Source organism: Aotus nancymaae, unplaced genomic scaffold, assembly GCF_030222135.1.
Source record: "Aotus nancymaae isolate 86718 unplaced genomic scaffold, 86718_ANA_hifiasm-v0.15.2.pri h1tg000077l, whole genome shotgun sequence".
Lineage (NCBI taxonomy): Eukaryota > Metazoa > Chordata > Mammalia > Primates > Aotidae > Aotus > Aotus nancymaae.
In genome coordinates this window covers 3,688,261-3,706,780 of record NW_026988492.1, presented here as the reverse complement: position 1 = coordinate 3,706,780, position 18,520 = coordinate 3,688,261, and the positions used below count along the sequence as shown (strand labels likewise).

At 38.7% G+C, this 18,520-nt stretch overlaps 1 protein-coding gene across 1 annotated transcript in view; it reads left to right on the top strand.

Moving 5' to 3' along the window:
* Positions 1-18,520, top strand: part of CCDC7 (coiled-coil domain containing 7) — a 149,209-nt gene that overhangs the window by 52,030 nt on the left and 78,659 nt on the right. The window contains exons 2-3 of the mRNA XM_064368481.1: positions 16,108-16,440; positions 17,835-17,925. Of these exons, the coding sequence (XP_064224551.1) occupies positions 16,162-16,440; positions 17,835-17,925 (370 nt within the window). The 5' untranslated portion in view covers positions 16,108-16,161. The remainder of the gene's footprint in view (positions 1-16,107; positions 16,441-17,834; positions 17,926-18,520) is intronic.

Sequence of the window (18,520 nt, the reverse complement as noted above, 5' to 3'; positions counted from 1 at the left end):
GCTTCGATTTTTCACGGGAGATGCTTGCTTGCCTCACCAAAGTCCTGTCCCTGTCCCTGTGGGTCAAGCTTTCTGGACCACCCCTGACCTTGTTGGTTGTTAAGGTAACTCAGGTTACTACTATATTTTGTTCTAGAACCTTTGTAGATTTAGGTTTTACATTTACGTTTATGTGTGAATATATTTATGGAGGTATTGGAAGATAACTCACCATAGATCTTATGTTTTTGCCTATCTTCTGAGCAATTGTATTTGTAGCTTTTTTCTAAACTATCTTTTCAAGAATGTCCGTATAGCAAACAACTTTGGAAAGTACAGTCTTTCCCTCTGGGGAAGAAGGCAGGTTTGTTGGCTATTCATGATAATAAAGACAATGTTTTCCACTGTAAAAATGTTGAAAAGGTTTTCTAGCAATGGTTTTTAGAAAATACTGGGGTTTCCTAAATAGGGTTTCTCTTGGGTAATGCAACTCACTGAGTGTGCTCTGAGGGAATCAGGGCTTGAAGAACCAGCACAAATGTTGTCACTCTGACTCCTGTTATTGCTCTGATTAATAAATTGTTCTTTATCTCTGGCCCAGGAATCTCATATCTCCTGTCAGTGTCTATGAATTTGTGGCATGCTAACTTGTTTTCTAGCAAGGTAAAATTACAGACTCTTAATGATTCTTACCAGTTTTGGTAACAAACATGGAATCCTGACAAGACATGGCTTTCTGGAATAAGAAAGACAAGAGCCTTGCCACAGTTATGAGGGAAGTCTGTAGGATTTAGTAGCAGCCATATTACTGAAACTGTCTAGTCAATCAAGCTATAAGTGATCCTCCCCTCTTTCATTCTGCTACCAAGGAGGAACTAGGGAGATGGCTGCAGGCTGAGTACTGGAAAGTAGGTTCATGGAGGTGAGGGCAGAAGGGTGAATTCAATGGTTAGAGTCTCTGCCATTCCATTGTAACAAGGAGTACTAAGATCCATCCTGGGTTAGAGGAAGGTTCTGATCCTTTTCAGACAATAGTTACAGAGATACGCATCTATGCTAAATGCAAAAGGAGAGAATTTGGGACTGCTATGGAGAGAAAGTATACAGATCTTAAGAACTTTGACTTGTTAGTTTTGGAGATGAAAGAGAGACACACAATGCTTCTTAAAGAGGAATGGCAACAGCAATGGCAACCTCTTAAAGCTCAACTCCTCCTGAATTCTGTCAGGCCAATATTAGATCTTTTTGAAGGTGACAGTATTAGTTTTCTTGAAGTAGGCTCTGGTTGCTGCAAGGGTATCTGGCCTCTCAGTAAGAGATTCCTGGGACAGAGAACCTGCCATGGGAAATCAGAGATGAAGCAATATCTAGTATTCAAGCTTTTACTATCCTGCTTTGGGTTGATACTCTCCACCTAGTCCCCTGACACTGACCCATAAAAGCCAGAAGTGAGGGACATAATGAGTCTTTATACATTTTATAAAAATTCCCTTGTCACTCTTGCTCTTGACTGACTCTTCCAGGTGAAAAGTTTAGGTGAGATTAGAAGCATGATTGGAAAGAGGTTATAGTTACTAGAATGGAACACATTAATTTTGTGGCAGTGTTAGAGACAGAGAGAGACCAAGACCTAAGAACTTGGAAAGGCACTGGGGATACAGGGACATTAGTATTAATATTCTTTTGTCCTTTAGAACTGATCCTGGAGCTTTCCCTCACAAAGGAAAATGGCCTGGTGCAGCTTTTGCAAACTGTTTCAAGTCCTTGAATTTAATGGATTCCTGGGTCTGTTATCCTCTGCCTGATGACTTTGACCACAATTTGATTACTATTATCTTATTCTTTCTGAGAAGTCTATCAGAAACAGCAGTGAATGGCCTCAGCTTCTTCACTTCCCATGCAAAAACTTGGATGTATTGCCTGTAGACAGTCCCATGGCTGTCACTTAGATATTTTGTGGCAGTAGATAAATGCCACCCAGCTGTTGTTATAGCCAAACAGGACAGATTGGACTGACTTCCATCAGGTGATACCTCCAAAAACAAGGACTCTCAATTATTCACACTGAACTAGGAATCCTAAGGTATATCAGTGATTGGGGGGCCATGTTGGAGGCATGGTCAACCCGTGTCTCATGAGTAATATGAATGCCATTTTGGTGGACGCAGGGGGACAGGGGGTGCCCAGCAATTGCAAACAAGACTTTATTTCCAGGGCACTCAACGCTCCCTATCTTCCTGCAATGTATACCTCCAATTTTGTTTTTCTTTTAAAAAGTCATTCTGGCTGTTGCAGATCCTTCCTATTTCCAAATGAATTTTAGCATCAGTTTGCAAATTTCTTCATAAAAGCCTGCTGGTATTTTCAATGGAATTGCATTGGATGTATAGATAAATTTGAGGAGAACTGATATCCTAACATTATTAAATATTCTGATTAATGAACACAGTGTATCTCCATTTTTTAGGTCTTTTTATTTTTTGTCACCTTTTTTTTATAGTTATCAGTGTAGAGCTTTTGCACATTTTTTTGTCAGTATTTTGAATAAGTATTTCATACCTTTGATGCCATTGTGATATTTATTTTACTTTCTCATTGCTTATTGATAGCAGGCAGAAACAGATCTTATTTTCATGTATCGATCTTGCAACCATGTTAAATTAAATTCACTAATTAGTTCATTTTCAAAAATTTCATCATAGTGTTTACATAGACCATTTGCCTCTTAATAAAAAACCTTATGTTTCTTTCTTAATAAAAAATCTTATGTTCCTTGCCTTTTTCCACTGGTGAGGACTTCCAGTGCAGTGTTGAAAAGATGTTATGAGAGCAGGCAGCCTTGCCTTGTTCTTCATTGTAGAGGGAAAGCAGTTGACCTTTCAACCTTAAGTTTCACCATGATGTTAGCTATGGGTTTTTCACTGATGTGCTTTAACAGGCTAAGGAAGTTTCCTTCTATTTTAGGTTTGCAGAGTTAAAAATCTGGAATGGATGTTGGAATTCATCACACACTATTGAGATGACTGTGAGAGTGTATTTCTGTGTGTGTGTGTGTGTGAGAGAGAGAGAGAGAGACAGAGAGTCTGTTAATATGATAAATTATTGATTAATTTTCATATGTTAATGTAACTTTGCATTTCTGGGATAAATCTACTTGTTCCTGATGTATTATCCTTCTACACATTGTTTGGTTCAATTTGCTAAAATTTTAACAGTTATTGCATATCTGTTCATGGGGGGTATCGACTGATAGTTTTTTCTTATAATGTCTTTGATATTTGTACCAGAATAATGTTACCTCATAGAATGAGTTAGGAAGTGTTCCTGGATCTTCTGTCAATTCCCTGGATGCAGTTGTATAAAATTTGAGCTTTTTCTTTAATGTTTTATATTACTCACTAATGATGCCATCTGGGCCTGAAGTTTTCTTGGGAAAATATTTTTATCTACAAACTTCATTTCTCTAATAGATATAGTACTATTCAGGAGATCAATATTTTCTTGAAGGATCTTTGGTGGTTTATTTCTTTCAAGAGATTTATTCATTTTGTCCAATCTAATTTGATTATAATGTGTCTTGTTTCCTTCTTGTTCCTTGTGCTTGGGGTTTATTGAGCTTCTTGGCTCTGTGGATTGTACTTTCCATCAAATTTAAAAAAATATTGAAAACTCCACATATATGTACAGTTGGCCCTCTGTATCCATGGGTTACACATTCATGAATTCAACCAACTGTGGATCAAAAGCATTTGAAAGAAAATGGGAGAGGAGATCCAAGATGGCCGCTTAGGAGGAACTCGGGAATGCAGCTCCGAGAGAAAGCACAGAGGGTGAGTGGACGCCGTATTTCCAGACTGATTTTAACTGCCCACAGACCAGGAGATTCACACGCAGAGAAGCCACACGGGTCGCCAGCGCTGCTGGCGCTGCTGGCTTGAACGGCGCAGCCACTGGGCCGGCACCCTGAGGCAACGGCTCACTGTACAAAGTGAGAGAGTCTGAGTCCCCTATAAGCCAGCAAGGGGAGCTGAAACGGGGAGCCAGGCCAGCGCCACGAATCTCAGAGCCGCGGCTTTAGCCAACGCAGCGGCTCCGGAGGCAGATCAGATGAGACGGTGTCCCCTCTTACCCAGCAAGAAGACCTGAAACACAACTGAAACCGGGACGGTCCAGCTCTGCGGAGGAGGGGCGTTCTCCATAGGCACCCTGCTGTTCTCTACCAAGGCAATCCGCCACTACAGAGACTCCGTCACTACAGGGGCGGGCCAACATATCGGAAGCAGTTCTAACTACACCCAGAAGTTCACACGGAAGCTGGGTGGAGCCCACAGCAGCTTAGCGAAGCCTCTGCAACCTGAGTGTGACTAGGCTGCCACCTTGTGGGCAGGGAAAACAGCAACCGCACAGAGGAACATCATAAAACCGTAACTCCCTGGGACAGAACACCTGGGGGGAAGAGCAGGGGGTTTATGAGTTCTGCCACAGCAGACTTAAAATTACCAAAAGCAGAAAGACAACAACTACAAAGTCAACAGGTGGATAAATCCACAAAGATGGGAAGAAACCAGCGCAAAAAGGATGAAAACACCCAAAACCAGAACACTTCTCCTCCTACAAGGGATCACAACTCCTCACCAGCAAGGGAACAAGACTGGATGGAGAATGAGTGTGATGAAATGACAGAATCAGCTTTCAGAAAGTGGATAATAAGAAACTTCCGTGAGCTAAAAGAACATGTTCTAACCCAATGCAAAGAAACTAAGAACCTTGAAAAAAGACTTGACGAAATGCTAACAAGAATGGACAACTTAGAGAGGAATATGAGCGAATTGATGGAGTTGAAAAACACAACACGAGAACTTCGTGAAGCCTGCACAAGTTTCAACAGCCGAATTGACCAAGCAGAAGAAAGGATATCAGAGGTCGAAGATCAACTCAATGAAATAAAACGAGAAGGCAAGATTAGAGAAAACAGGGTAAAAAGGAATGAACAGAGTCAACAAGAAATATGGGACTATGTGAAAAGACCTAATCTACATTTGATAGGTGTACCTGAATGTGACGAAGAGAATGCATCCAAGCTGGAAAATACTCTTCAGGATATTATCCAGGAAAACTTCCCCAACCTAACAAGGCAGGCCGAGATTCAAGTCCAGGAAATACAGAGAACACCACAAAGATGAAAGAAAATGGATGGCTGTGTCTATACTGAACCTGTACAGACTTTTATTTTCCTAGTCATTATTGTCTAAATACAGTACAACAACTATTTGCATAGAAGTTATATTGTATTAGGCATTATAAGTAATCTAGAAATGATTTAGAGTCTGATTTAAAGATGATATGAGGATATGCATAGGTTATATGCAAATACTAAATCATTTTATGTAAGGGATTTGAGCATTCATGGATTTTGGTCCAGGAACTAATTCCCCATGAATACCAAGGGATGACTATATGTTATGTCAAACTCAAAGTTGTTTCACGGCTCACAAAAATCCTGATAATATTTTTCCAAAATTTTTTCTCCTTTATTCTGAATGGTTTCTCTCACTATGACATCAGGTTCATGACTCTTTTCCTTTGTAATTGGTAATTTATTTACCACTTTTCTCATTCAGTGTGTTTTTAATCTCCTTGTAATTTTCTTTTCTGAAAAGTTGATTTGGTTATTTCATATCTCCTATGTCTCTACTTAACATGTTCAATCTTTCCTCTAGATTTTTGAACACGTTTAATGCAGTTGTAGTTACTTTTATTGTCCTTGTCTATTAATGCTATCATTTGTCATGTTTGGGACAATTTTGACTGATTTTTATCCCATTATTTCCAGTTTATGTGCACATCTTATAATTTTCAGTTGGATACTAGACATTGTAACTGTTTACCTTTGTATGCCTATAAATATTCTTGAGCTGTGTTTTGGGTCTCAGTTAAGTTACTGGAAACAGTCCTTTCAGATCTTACTTTTGAGTTTTGTTTGACAGGTTCAGAGGAGTGTTCAGTGTAAGACTGTTTTTGAACCCTTCCTGCGGCAAAACCTTTTTGAGCACTTTACTCACAGCCCCTTAAATTATAAAACTTTTGACTCTAGCTGGTGGTCACATGAGATATTCTGAACTCTTTGTAGGCACTGAGTATTGTATCCTATCATGCTTTCAGGTGGTTCTTTTCCCCAGCCATGGATAGTTTTCATACATGTATACAATGATTATTACCTAGCTGAAGACTAAAGGAGTCCCTTAAAGGTTTATGGAACTCTCTCTGTTCTTTAATTTCTTCTCTAGGATTCTCTCCTTTGAACTCTAGCTTCCTTGGTCTTACTGGACACTTTCTTCCCTCAATTCAAAGAGACTGCTAGAATCTGCTTGGGTTTTCCGTTCTTTGTATCATGACTTGGAACCACTTGTCTTCAGGCAGTAAGCTTAGGAAATCAAATGGATCGTCTTGTCTGTTTCCTGTTATGCAGGGGTCATTGTCATTCAGTATCTGATAACCAAGGTATCAAAATTCATTGTTTCATATATTTTGTCTAATTCTTTATTTGTTATGGACAGGGATAAACCCAGTTGCTGTTACTCCACCTTGGCTGGAAGCAGAACCCTTCACATTATCCCTTGAAGGATAATATGTATGGTGTGTGTCCATGGCATAAAGTCCATGATTTAATTCAAATGAACTTTCAGGTAATTGTGGATAATTAATTTTTTTTCTCTCAATGATATCAGCTTTTGTTTTCATTGTTGGAAAGATTTTTCTTTCCCCATTGAAGTACATTGGTACTATTTAAAATCAATTGACTTTATATATGTGGATATATTTCTTAAGCCTCTATTTGTTCCATTTTTGTCTGTCTTTGTGTAATATTATACTATCTTGATTACTATAACTTTATAACTCTTGAAAACCTGTAGTATATATCATTTAAATATTTGCTCATTTTTTAAAGATTGTTCTGGCTGTAGACCTTTTCATTTCCATATAAATTGCAAAATTATTTTGCCAATTTCTAGAAAACAAATTTGCTTGTATTTTGATCATAAGTGCATTTAATCCATAAATACTGATAGACATAGATTTAAAAACCTGACATTTTAGCAATATCGAGTCTTCTAATCCAGTAACATGGTATATAATCTCCATTTATGTCAATCTTCTTTAATTTCTCTCAGTAATGTTATATAGTTTCTATTGTAGATGTCTGGAAATTGTATGTTGTCTGGAAATTGTATGCTGTCTGGAAATACAGCTTTGTTTCTTTCACTGAAATCATTATGCCTTTATTTCTTTTTCTTACCTTATTGCACTTGTTAAGACCTTCAGTATAGTACTGAATAGACACAGTGAGAGCAAATATCCTTGCCTCCTTCTGATCTTAAGGAAAAATCAGTTTTTCACTATTAAAAATGATGTTAGCTGGAGATATTTCACAGACATCCTTCATCAGATGAAAAAATTCGTTTCTATTCATAAGTATTGCTTATGTTTTCAAAGAATCAATTCATGTCGCAGACTTGAACCACTGCAAAATTTGACATTACATGCTTATTCACTTTTTAGACTTCTTTGCTTTACATTTTGCACTGATAACTTTTCTGTGGTTCTTAGCTGTGCTATTAAGGCCACAGATGATGCTGAACTTTTGACTAGACTCATGCTGAGAGTTTTGCTAAAGTACGCCAACTTGACCATTAAGATTTTACCAACAAAATTAGAAATGACTAGCTATAATCAATTTTCAGAGTTCTAGAAAATAGAAATTGAAATTGGCTTTGTCAAATCTAAGGTCTCCTTTAATCTCTCCTGACCTTTAGTTCTATCTTTCCTATCCCTTTCATTTGCAATGGTTTTGAGAGATTTTGAATTTAGCAATTCAATTCCCGAGTAGCTGTGATTATAGGCACCCACCATTATGCCTAATTTTTGCATTTTAAGTAGAGACAGGGTTTCTCCATGTTGGTCAGTCTGGTCTCAAACTCCTGACCTCAAGTGATCTGCCCACCTCAGCCTCCCAAAGTGCTGGGATTACAGGTGTGAGCCACCGTGCCCAGCCTGCCTTCATGAATTTTTGAACACACCCAGAAAGAGCAGAAGACAGAACATTTCTGGCACTCCAGAAAATTTGTTTTCCCTTTCCAGGCAACCCCAGTGGTAACTCCCAGTGGTGTATTGGAACTATCCTACACCAGCTCTTGGGAGCTGATAAATTTTCAGGCATCTCTCGTGAGGCATTCAGATTTTACCAGAAAAATGGAAATGACTGGATATAATCAATTTTCAGAGTTTTAGAAGATAGTTGAAATCTACTACGTCAAATCTAAGGTCTCCTTTAAACTAAATCTCCTGATTTTTAGTTCCATCTTTCCTATCCCTTTTATTTACACACAGCCATTATTAAGATTTCACTTTGGTCAACTTGAAGAGAAAATTAATTTCTTGAGGTCAAATTATCTAAAAAACTCTACCTTGAAAACTGCGTATAAAAGCAATGGGTGGAAGCTGACGTCAAGAAATCACTTATGTGTCATAACTCTGCTTCGAATTAATTCCTAGTCCATTTGATTTTGCTTTTAAAAATCATGAAGCTGATATATACTTCCGTGCGAGCTTAGAATCTGGTAATGAACTCCACAGTACACTGAAACGAGCTTGAGGAGACAGCAGATGAGGGACTGGGGCTCTGATTTTGTAGGTGAAGCCCAGGTTCTCAAAGGTCTTACCAGGGCCGTATTTTATTTCTCCTCCGCGGGCCTCTAGGCCAAATGCCTGAATGAATCTGCCCTCCTGGAGCGTCCTGGAATTACACCCAGGAGAGAATAAGAAAGGAAGAGCCCAAGATGCCCAGGGACATTATTAACCTTCCTGCAGACCCCACAGCTGCCAAACTGCCCCTCCTCTTCCGCTCCCGGCTCGCAGCTCACGCCCGCAGCGTAGGCGACGTCGGCGGCGCCAAGGCGTCGCAGCGTCTGGCGTCGGGGCCGTGGCGTCAACGGCCCCAACTGGCGGCCGGCGGCCTGCGGTCTTTGCTGCCGCCCGGGGGCGCGGAGGCCGGGCGTTTTCTTTCAGTACAAATGTCAGTTTGTAAGAGGGCGGGGTTGGCGTCTGCGGAGTGTGCAGGCTTCCGTCTCGAAGGTGGTCTGGCAGGCTCGGAATTTCCATCTTCCTCAGGCAGATAGTTTTTCACCTTAGAGCCAGCCTTGCCGAGGCCAAACCGCCCACTCACCCGACTTCCCACAGCCTCAGCAGGTATACAGGGCGGGGAGCCTGACCAGCGGCTCCCTCAGCAGGACCTGAGGGTCTCCGGAGAGGCCTGGCTTTGCACTTAGTTTTCCCGCTGCCTGGCTGCCTCCGTGGTGGTTGTGCTGCTTTTGATGCAGGATCTAGGGTCGAGGTTAAATCATCCTTTCCCAATGCCTCCCTTCCGACCCCTACCACTCTTCTCGATTTTGTCTTTAAAGGTTTTTTTTTAAATTGCATTTTAGGTTTGGGGGTACATGTGAAGAACATGCAAGATTGTTGCGTAGGTACACACGTGGCAGTGTGATTTGCTGCCTTCCTCCCCATCACCTATATCTGGCATTTCTCCCCATGCTATCTCTCCCCAACTCCCCAACCCCTGCTGTCCCTCCGCTGTTTCCCCCCAATAGACCCCAGTGTGTGATGCTCCCCTCCCTGTGTCCATGTGTTCTCATTGTTCAACACCCATCTATGAGTGAGAACATGCGGTGTTTGATTTTCTGTTGTTGTGCCAGTTTGCTGAGAATGATGGTTTCCAGGTTAATCCATGTCCCTACAAAGGATGCGAACTCATCATTTTTGATGGCTGCATAATATTCCATGGTGTATATGTGCCACATTTTCCCTGTCCAGTCTATCATCGATGGGCATTTGGACTGGTTCCAGGTCTTTGCTATTGTAAACAGTGCTGCAGTGAACATTCGTGTGCATGTGTCTTTATAGTAGAACGATTTATAATCCTTTGGATATATACCCAGTAGTGGGATTGCTGGGTCAAATGGAATTTCTATTTCTAGGTCCTTGAGGAATCGCCACACTGTCTTCCACAATGGTTGAACTAGTTTACACTCCCACCAACAGTGTAAAAGTGTTCCTATTTCTCCACATCCTCTGCAGCATCTGTTGTCTCCAGATTTTTTAATGATCGCCATTCTAACTGGCATGAGATGGTATCGTTAAAGGTTTTAAAATGAATGTAAATTAATACTTGAAGGATGAAACCAGAAAACATTTGTGGAGGCGGAAAGGGATGGATACATTTGGGCGAAGTAATGCAGATATCCACATCCTAGCAGTGTTAGGAGGGATAAACGAATTAAATATGTAAAGTCCTTAAATATTTGCTTGCTAACACAACTATTCAGTGCGTGACTCTATTTTTGTATTTATGTGAACTTCATAGGAGCATTTAAGTTTTTCTTTTTTTCTTTCTTTTTTTTCCCCACCAAGTGAGCGTAGCATCCTTTTCTTTTTTCTTTTCTTTCTTTTTTTTTTGAGACGGAGTTTCGCTCTTGTTGCCCAGGCTGGAGTGTCTTAGCGCGATATTGGCTCACCACAACCCCTGCCTCCAGGGTTCAAGCTATTCTTCTACCTCAGTCTCCAGAGTAGCTGGGATTACAGGCGTGCACCACCACGCCGGACTAATTTTGTATTTTTAGTAGAGACAGGGTTTCTCCATGTTGGTCAGGCTGGTCTAGAACTCCCGACTTTAGGTTATCTGTCTGCTTTGGCCTCCCAAAATGATGAGATTACAGGCGTGAGCCACTATGCCCAGCTGCCTTCTTTTCTTACTGGTTTCTTGAAGTAGCCTCACATCTCTGCCTTCCTGCCTGTTACCAAAAACAAACTTTTCCTGTAGTCATCTGAATTAAGTTGCTCCGTTTGTATTAAAAACCCTTGCTGCTCATTTACTCAAGGATATTATCCTGATGATTTCTTACTGGCCATCATTTTGCTTTTCCCTGGATTATGGTCATCAGTATTGTGTATTAGTTTCCTAGGGCTGTCTCACTACAGACTTGGTGTCTTGAAATGGAAATTTCTTTGAGAAATTTGAGAAGTTCAGACTTTGAGAAGTTCAAACTTGAGGTGTTGGCAGGGTTGACTCCTAGTGGAGGCTTCTAGGGAAATGATCTGTGCTTCTCTCCTAGCTTGTGGAGATAGCAGATGAGGGACTGGGGCAGTTAGCAGTCATTGGTGTCCTTTGGTTTGCAGACTCATCAATCCAATCTCTGCTTCTATCTTCACGTGACATTCTCTCCTAGGTGTGTCTTTGTTTTTTCTTCATAGTCATTGAACAACTGCACACTTTAATCCATTACGAACTCAACTTGATTACCTCTGCGAAGACCCTGCTTCCAAATAAAGTCACATTCACAAGTTCTAGAGCTAGGACTTGACCTTAGATTTTTTGAGGGGGAGGACACAATGCAATCCCTAACAGCATATACACTTTTTATTATTTTCATCAAACTTTCCTCTTGACCCTGTTTCCTTCTTCTAGTAATACTCTTATTTCTTTACTCCCTTTAGTAGCAAAATTTCTCTACATTGCTTATATTTAATTCACTGTTCCTACTTCCTCTCTTTTAGACGTCAGATATTTACCTCGATCATTCTACTGAAATTGTTGCTGTTCTTCAGGTTACCAATGACCTACCTCCATGTTGCCAAATCCAGTCTCAGCTCGTAGTCTTCATTTTACTTGACTCAGCATTTGACATAGTTCATCACTCAGTCCTCGGTGATATTTTCTTCTCTTTGCTTTCTAGCTATATATACCCTTTTGGTTTTATCTATTGGCTCATTGGCCACTCTTCTTAAGTCCTGTTTGCTGGTCCCGATGGATTTGTTGGAATTTTTGACGTTTGGTCAGACCTGATGGTTTTGATGGAGTTTCTTTGGCAATGTAATTTATTCAAAATTCTTTTGAGGGTTTTCAATTTTGTAAATGTAATCATGGTTTCTGCATCATTTTGCTTATAACATTAATTTTTACTTAAAGCATCATGTCACAATTGGTAAGAGAAAAAAGTAAAAGGGGGCAGGGCACAGTGGCTCAGGCCTGTAATCCCAACACTTTGGGAGGCCGAGGTGGGTGGATCACTTGAGGTCAGGAGTTCAAGACTAGCCTGGCCAACATGGTGAAACCCCGTCTTTACTAAAAAATTCAAAAATTAGCCAGGTGTGGTGGAGGGTGCTTGTAATTCCAGCTACTTCAGTAGGTTGTGGCAGGAGAATCGCTTGAACCTGGGAGCCGGAGGTTGTAGTGAGCCAAAGTTGCGCCATTGCACTCTAGCCTGGGTGACAAGAGCAAAACTCTGTCTCAAAAAAAAAAAAAAAAAGAAAAGAAAAATGTAAAAGAGTATTTTGCAGGGGCTTTGGTTCAAGTTCTATAATGTATATATTTACTATCATCATCAGTAGTTTTCAGGTTCAAGTTCTATAACGTATATATTTAGTATTATCCTCAGTAGTTTTCAGAAGAGCATTGTGTTCTTCCTTCAAATGGATTTTTAGTGACATTGGTATCAAATTATTTTTGCTAACTCATATTTGACTATGATTTAAAAATCATGTTTGGCAGCTGTGTGTTCAATTAACTATAGTGTTTCACTGTAACAAAAAAGGTAGTTATACAATTATTGGATAAAATAAACATTTTATAAACAAAAAAGTGCTAGACATTTTTGTTATATTGTTCACAACCTAGTTTAAAGAATGTAACAGCAAGTTGTATAAAATGTCTTAGAATTTTTGTTTTTGAGAATTTTCTGTTAGTGCTTGTCAGACATATTGAAGGGCATGTATCCCCTTGCCCCATATGTATCATATGTTTTTAATTTTAATTTTTTATAAGTAGTCTCTTAAACATGTGTATGATCCTTTTCCAGCTGTGTGTCATCTACTTGTTAAAATCGTAATAAATATTTACACATTGAAATACCTGCATTTTGGAAATCTGTAATTACAACAGTTGTTATCTTCTGCGTCCAAAATAATTGAGAAATTATTAGGTTTTAAAACTTTATTCAAAGTGATTTTATTTATAACATCTGTAAGTTTTATTATTTGTTTTAATATTTTATTCTCTAAAATAGTATGTTAATATTATTTGGTATTGATGTTTGTGTTTGGCATAAATGTGCTAACAGGATACTATCAGCTTTTGCCGTGGTTTCTGGCAAATAGAAAAAATCATATTATTGGGCTCTTAATATTTATTGAATGATCTTCTGGACACTAGGTACTACTTCTAAAAATTGAATCATGTTTATTGTTATTAACAGTATATAGGCCTTTATTTTCTCATTTTCAGTAGAATTGCTAATTATATTTTTTCAAATCTGATACTAGCTTTTAATACTTATCACTATTGATGTGCATTTTATTTTATTAAGGTTCAGGAATATGTGATAAATGCTGCTGATCTTTTTTTCATTTTTGTTCAGCTTGACTATTCTTCAACTGTTTTTATTCATTGCATTAGTTTTTATTATTCAGCAGTATTATTTTGTGATTGCTTGTGTTATTTTTTCTATTTTTCATTTTGTAATATTTTCACTTGGGTCTTAAAAATACCTCATACCCATTTTATATGGCTAACATTCTTTTGCTGTGTGTTTATGTATTTTTAATCTTTCTTTTCTAATGATTCTGCAACTAAAACACATTTTTAAATTTATTATTTTTATATTTATTTAATTTTTTGAAACAGAGTCTTACTCCATTGCCCAGGCTGGAGTGCAGAGGCGCAATCTTGGCTCGCTGCAACCTCTGCCTCCTGAGTTTAAGTGATTCTCCTGCCTCAGCCTCCAGAGTAGCTGGGACTACAGGTATCCACTACCATGCCTGGCTAATTTTTTGTATTTTTAATAGAAACAAGGTTTCACCATGTTGGCCAGGCTGGTCTCGAACTCCTGACCACAGATAATCTGCCTGCCTCGGCCTCCCAAAATGCTGGGATTACAGGCATAAGCCACTGCACCCAGCCTATTATTTTGATTTTTTAATGGTTGTCTTTTTCATTTGTCATGTTGTTTTGGCCTGTGACCTCATATACTGTTGGGGGTGTCACCTACTTCCTCTGGTAATCTATTATTAGGAAATGATCAAAAGCCAGTTCCCAGCCTGTGTGCCTCCTGGAAGTTTAGGGAAAGTATGTGGGTGTATTTCCTGTGGTCTAAAGTAAGTGCTAGATATTGCCTGTGGTCTAAATGCTTGTGTCATCCCCAAATTCGTATGTTGAAATTGGGCATCAGTTCAACATATGATAGAATTTTTAGGAGGTGGAGCCTCTGGGAAGTGATTAGTTTATGAATGCAGCACCCTCATGAATGGGACTAGTGCCCTTATGAAAGAGGTCTGAAAAAGCTCCCTTGCTCCTTCTACCATGTGAGTACACAGAGAGGAGGCACCATTTATTTGGTGCCTGGGCTTTCACAGAAACCATATCTGCTAATGCCGTGTCGTTGGACTTTCCAGCCTCCAGAACTGTGAGAAACAAATGTTTCTTGTTTATAAGCCATGCAATTTATAGTGTTTTGTTATAGCAGCCTCAACAGACTAAGATCTAGTGCTGCTGTAACAAAGTACCACAAACTGGGTGGCTTAGAACAACAGAAATTTATTCTTTCATGGTTCTGGAGGCCAGAAGACTGAAATCAAGGTTTCAGCAAAACCATGCTCCCCCCAAGAGTTCTAGGGAAGAATCTTTCATTGGTTTTTACAAGCTTCTGGTGGATGCTAACAATCCTTGACATTCCTTAGCTTGCAGCTGCATCACTTTAATTTCTGCCTGTCACTATATGGTCTTCTTATAAGTGACACCAGTCATTGGATTTAGGGCCCACCTTAATTCATTATGACCACATCTTAACTTTATCATATCTACAAAGACTCTATTTTCAAATAAGGTCACATTTGAGAGTGCTAGGGGCTGAGGACTTGAACATATCTTTTTCAGGGACACAGTTCAACACATAACAACGGGACTAGCCTAAGTTTACAGAGTTTCAGATAATAGAGAACCAGTGTTACATTACTGTGTCTTGATTTTGCCACTGTACTTGACAATTCCCATGGTTAGGCATATACTTTTACGCTCTTTGGGAGGTGGCATTGTCCTCAATCTTAGTCAGCTTTGAGGGGAGAGAAAAATAGAGGAATAAAAGCCCAAGACCTATCTAGTTTGTACTTTTCTATCTTAACATAGCTTTGGTGCTGCCTTGATATTACCCTAATGATACCTTGGGCCAATGCTACTGCTCCTGTGGGAAGAAAGATGTATATTAAGGCCATATATTAGCTCAAATATGGGGGAAAGGAAGAAAGAAAATACAATTTTTTTCCTGAATATATTCTCTCATTGTTGCTTCTGGCTTCTTCACTCCCTATATTCCCATCCTAAATGTCCCCAAAATAAATCAGACTTTGGTTAGGGGTTTCATACAGTTAAAAAAACTTTTTTTGTTGTTGTTTGTTATTGTTAGGAATATTTTCTATTTTTAACTTCTTCAGAGTTGATTTTGGGATTCATCATAGCAATTGATAATACTTTTATCATTTTAAATCTGAATTTTTTTCATCTACAATTCCCCCTTACTTATAGGAAATGATATAAATCCTGTAGGTAAAAAAAACCAACATTTTCCATATGGAGAGCAAATGGTATAGAAAAAAAGCAAGATTTGTAGTCCATTTGACCTATGTTGTAATTCTGAAAAATGTAACACTTATTAGCTGTGTGACTCTCGGTTAGTCACTTAACTTGTCTGAACTCAGTTTACTCCCGTGTAAAATGGAATGATGATGTACGTAAAGGGCATACCTTAGATTAAAAATGATAGAACTTTTACTATTATTGTTATTATTCTTAGGTTTAAATAACTTTTTGATGTAAATTAGATACTGTGATAACTGCATTCCATTTCTGTTTGTTTTGTTTAAGTAACTGTGACTCAAAAGAGCCCAAAGTGTAATTATAGCTTCCAGAAGTTGCTTAATGTACTCTGAGCAAATTGCTAAAGTATCAGGAAAAAAGAAATATAATATGTAAATTTAATTAGGGGCTGGTGTTTTCTCTGAATCTCTTAATGTTTTTTTCCACAGGGAGGAATAATTTTTTTTTTTCACCTATGATTTGGAAGCCAAGTCAGTAACAAAATGAAACCAGTACAGCATCTGTTGACCACCAGTAACAAATCGGCAAATGTTCCAGAATTAACTTTTAAAAAAGGACTACATAATTTACCGTTGTCACCTAAACTAAGGGAAAAACATAATGCAAAATTAATTCATGATAGAATTGAACCAATGGTCCTAAGATCTCCACCAACAGGAGAATCCATTGTACGGTATGCTTTGCCCATTCCATCGAGTAAGACAAAGGACTTACTACCAGAAGAAGCAATGATCAGAAAAGTTATCAAACATCTGAAGATGGTAAGAGGCTTATTGGTTTCTGTGTTGCAGGGTCCCCATGATCACCCCAGCCTTGGTGATATGCTAGGAGGACTCACATGACTCCACATATAGTCATACTGATGGCTAACATTTATTACAGTAGGCACATGAGGTGAAATTAGGAGAAAACCAGATCTAAGCTTGCAAAAGTCTGTTCCTTTTAGAGTCACCCAGGACATGCTTAATTTCTTTAGCAATGAGTTGTGACAACACACATGAAACGTCTGCCAGGGAAATCATTAGAAACTCCTTGCCTTGGGTCTTATTGTGGGTTGTTTACTTACTCACTCTGTGCCTAGCATGTACAAAAATTTCAGACTCTCACAAGGAAAGGAGGTTCAGTATAAACCACATTATACAAACATCTTGGAGTGAGCTGCTTCTATCAGTGAATGGGGAGAACTCTCCTGAAATCCAAGTTCTCAGATGCCAGGTTAAGGCCAATCTTGCAAGCAGATCTTTCCAAGTCCTACATTTCTACTATGTTAAACTCTGCATTTCAGAAACTTTATTTTTGAGACAAAGTCTTGCTCTGTCACCCAGGCTGGAGTGCAGTGGTGTGATCTCGGCTCACTGCAACTTCCTCCTGGGTTCAAGCAATTCTCCTGTCTCAGCCTCCCGAGTAGCTGGGACTACAGGTGTGCGCCACCACCCAGCTAATTTTTGAATTTTTAGTAGAGATGGGGTTTCACCATATTGGTCAGGCTGGTCTCAAACTCTTGACCTCAGGTGATCCACCTGCCTTGGCCTCCCAGAGTGCTGGGTTTACAGGCGTGAGCCACCGTGCCCAGCTGAAACTTTAGCTCTTGATGTGGGGAAAAATTTCCCTTTCTCTAAATTTCTTTTTGGACAGTGATCCAGAATTGAATTGTAAATGTACCAAATATCAAGTGAGAACAATGAGGAAGAACACAAATATAAAAATACTATGTCAAACTTGTACAGTCCAACTTTGTTGAAAGTTTGAGGCTAGAGAATTTTCTTTAAAAATTCATTCCTTTCTGATCTCCACCTTTTGATTTCCTCCAACTCTCTTCAGAGGAGAAAGTCAAGGCAGACTTTGAGGAAAACTACTTAATGTGTCAACCACTCATGGATAGGCCTTCTCTGTTTTACGATACCTATCAACACAGAAATGGTACAGTCATAGAACATCTCTCCATTGCTAGGGAATAGGGTCAAGGAATTTTGCTTTTTCCTCATGATGACATGAAATAGGGGATGGGATGGAAAACTTAAGTTTATAGCACTGAAGAAATAAGTATTACTGTTAAAAATGTCCTGGAATAGTTGATTAAATATTATTTACATTTAATATAATTAATTTTAAACTATTAAAGTATCTAATGTGCTTTGATTTTTTTTTTTAACAGGTTGTTTCCACTTTGGAAGAAACCTATGGACATTGTGATGAGAATGGAGAAGAACGATTTGTAAAGCGTGAACATAAAGAATTATCTTTAAGTATATGCAACCCTAAGATAGAGACATTAACACTGAAAATGGCCGATTTTCTTTTTAAAAATATAAATTTAAAATATTTTCTTTTGGAGTCCTTATATGTTCTCAGAATGATTTTCCCATTCATGAAAAGGATCCTCTTAGAAAATTACTCAACCCAATCAAATCCCTCTTGACCTGAATTTTGCCAAGAAGGTTACAGAAAAGGAGTTCTACATACTCATTAGGAATGACCAAAATTTAAAGATAGACAATATCAAGTTTTGGTAAAGATTTGTGGCCACAGGAAGTCTCATACAGAGCTGGTGAAAACACAAATGGTACTGCTGTATTGAGAAACAGTTTGACAGCTGCTCATAAAGTTTAACATATACTTAAAAGACAACCTATTAATTCCATTTTAAGTGATTATCCAAGATTAATGAACACATACATCCTCACAAAGACTTGTATATAAATGTTTATAGAAGTTTTGTTCATAAGCCAGAATAGCTACTGAATCCAGCAGCCCAAATATTTATTAACCGGTGAATGGATAAGCAAATTGTGGTACAGCATACAATGAAATACTCTTCACAATAAAGGGAGCAAACTACTG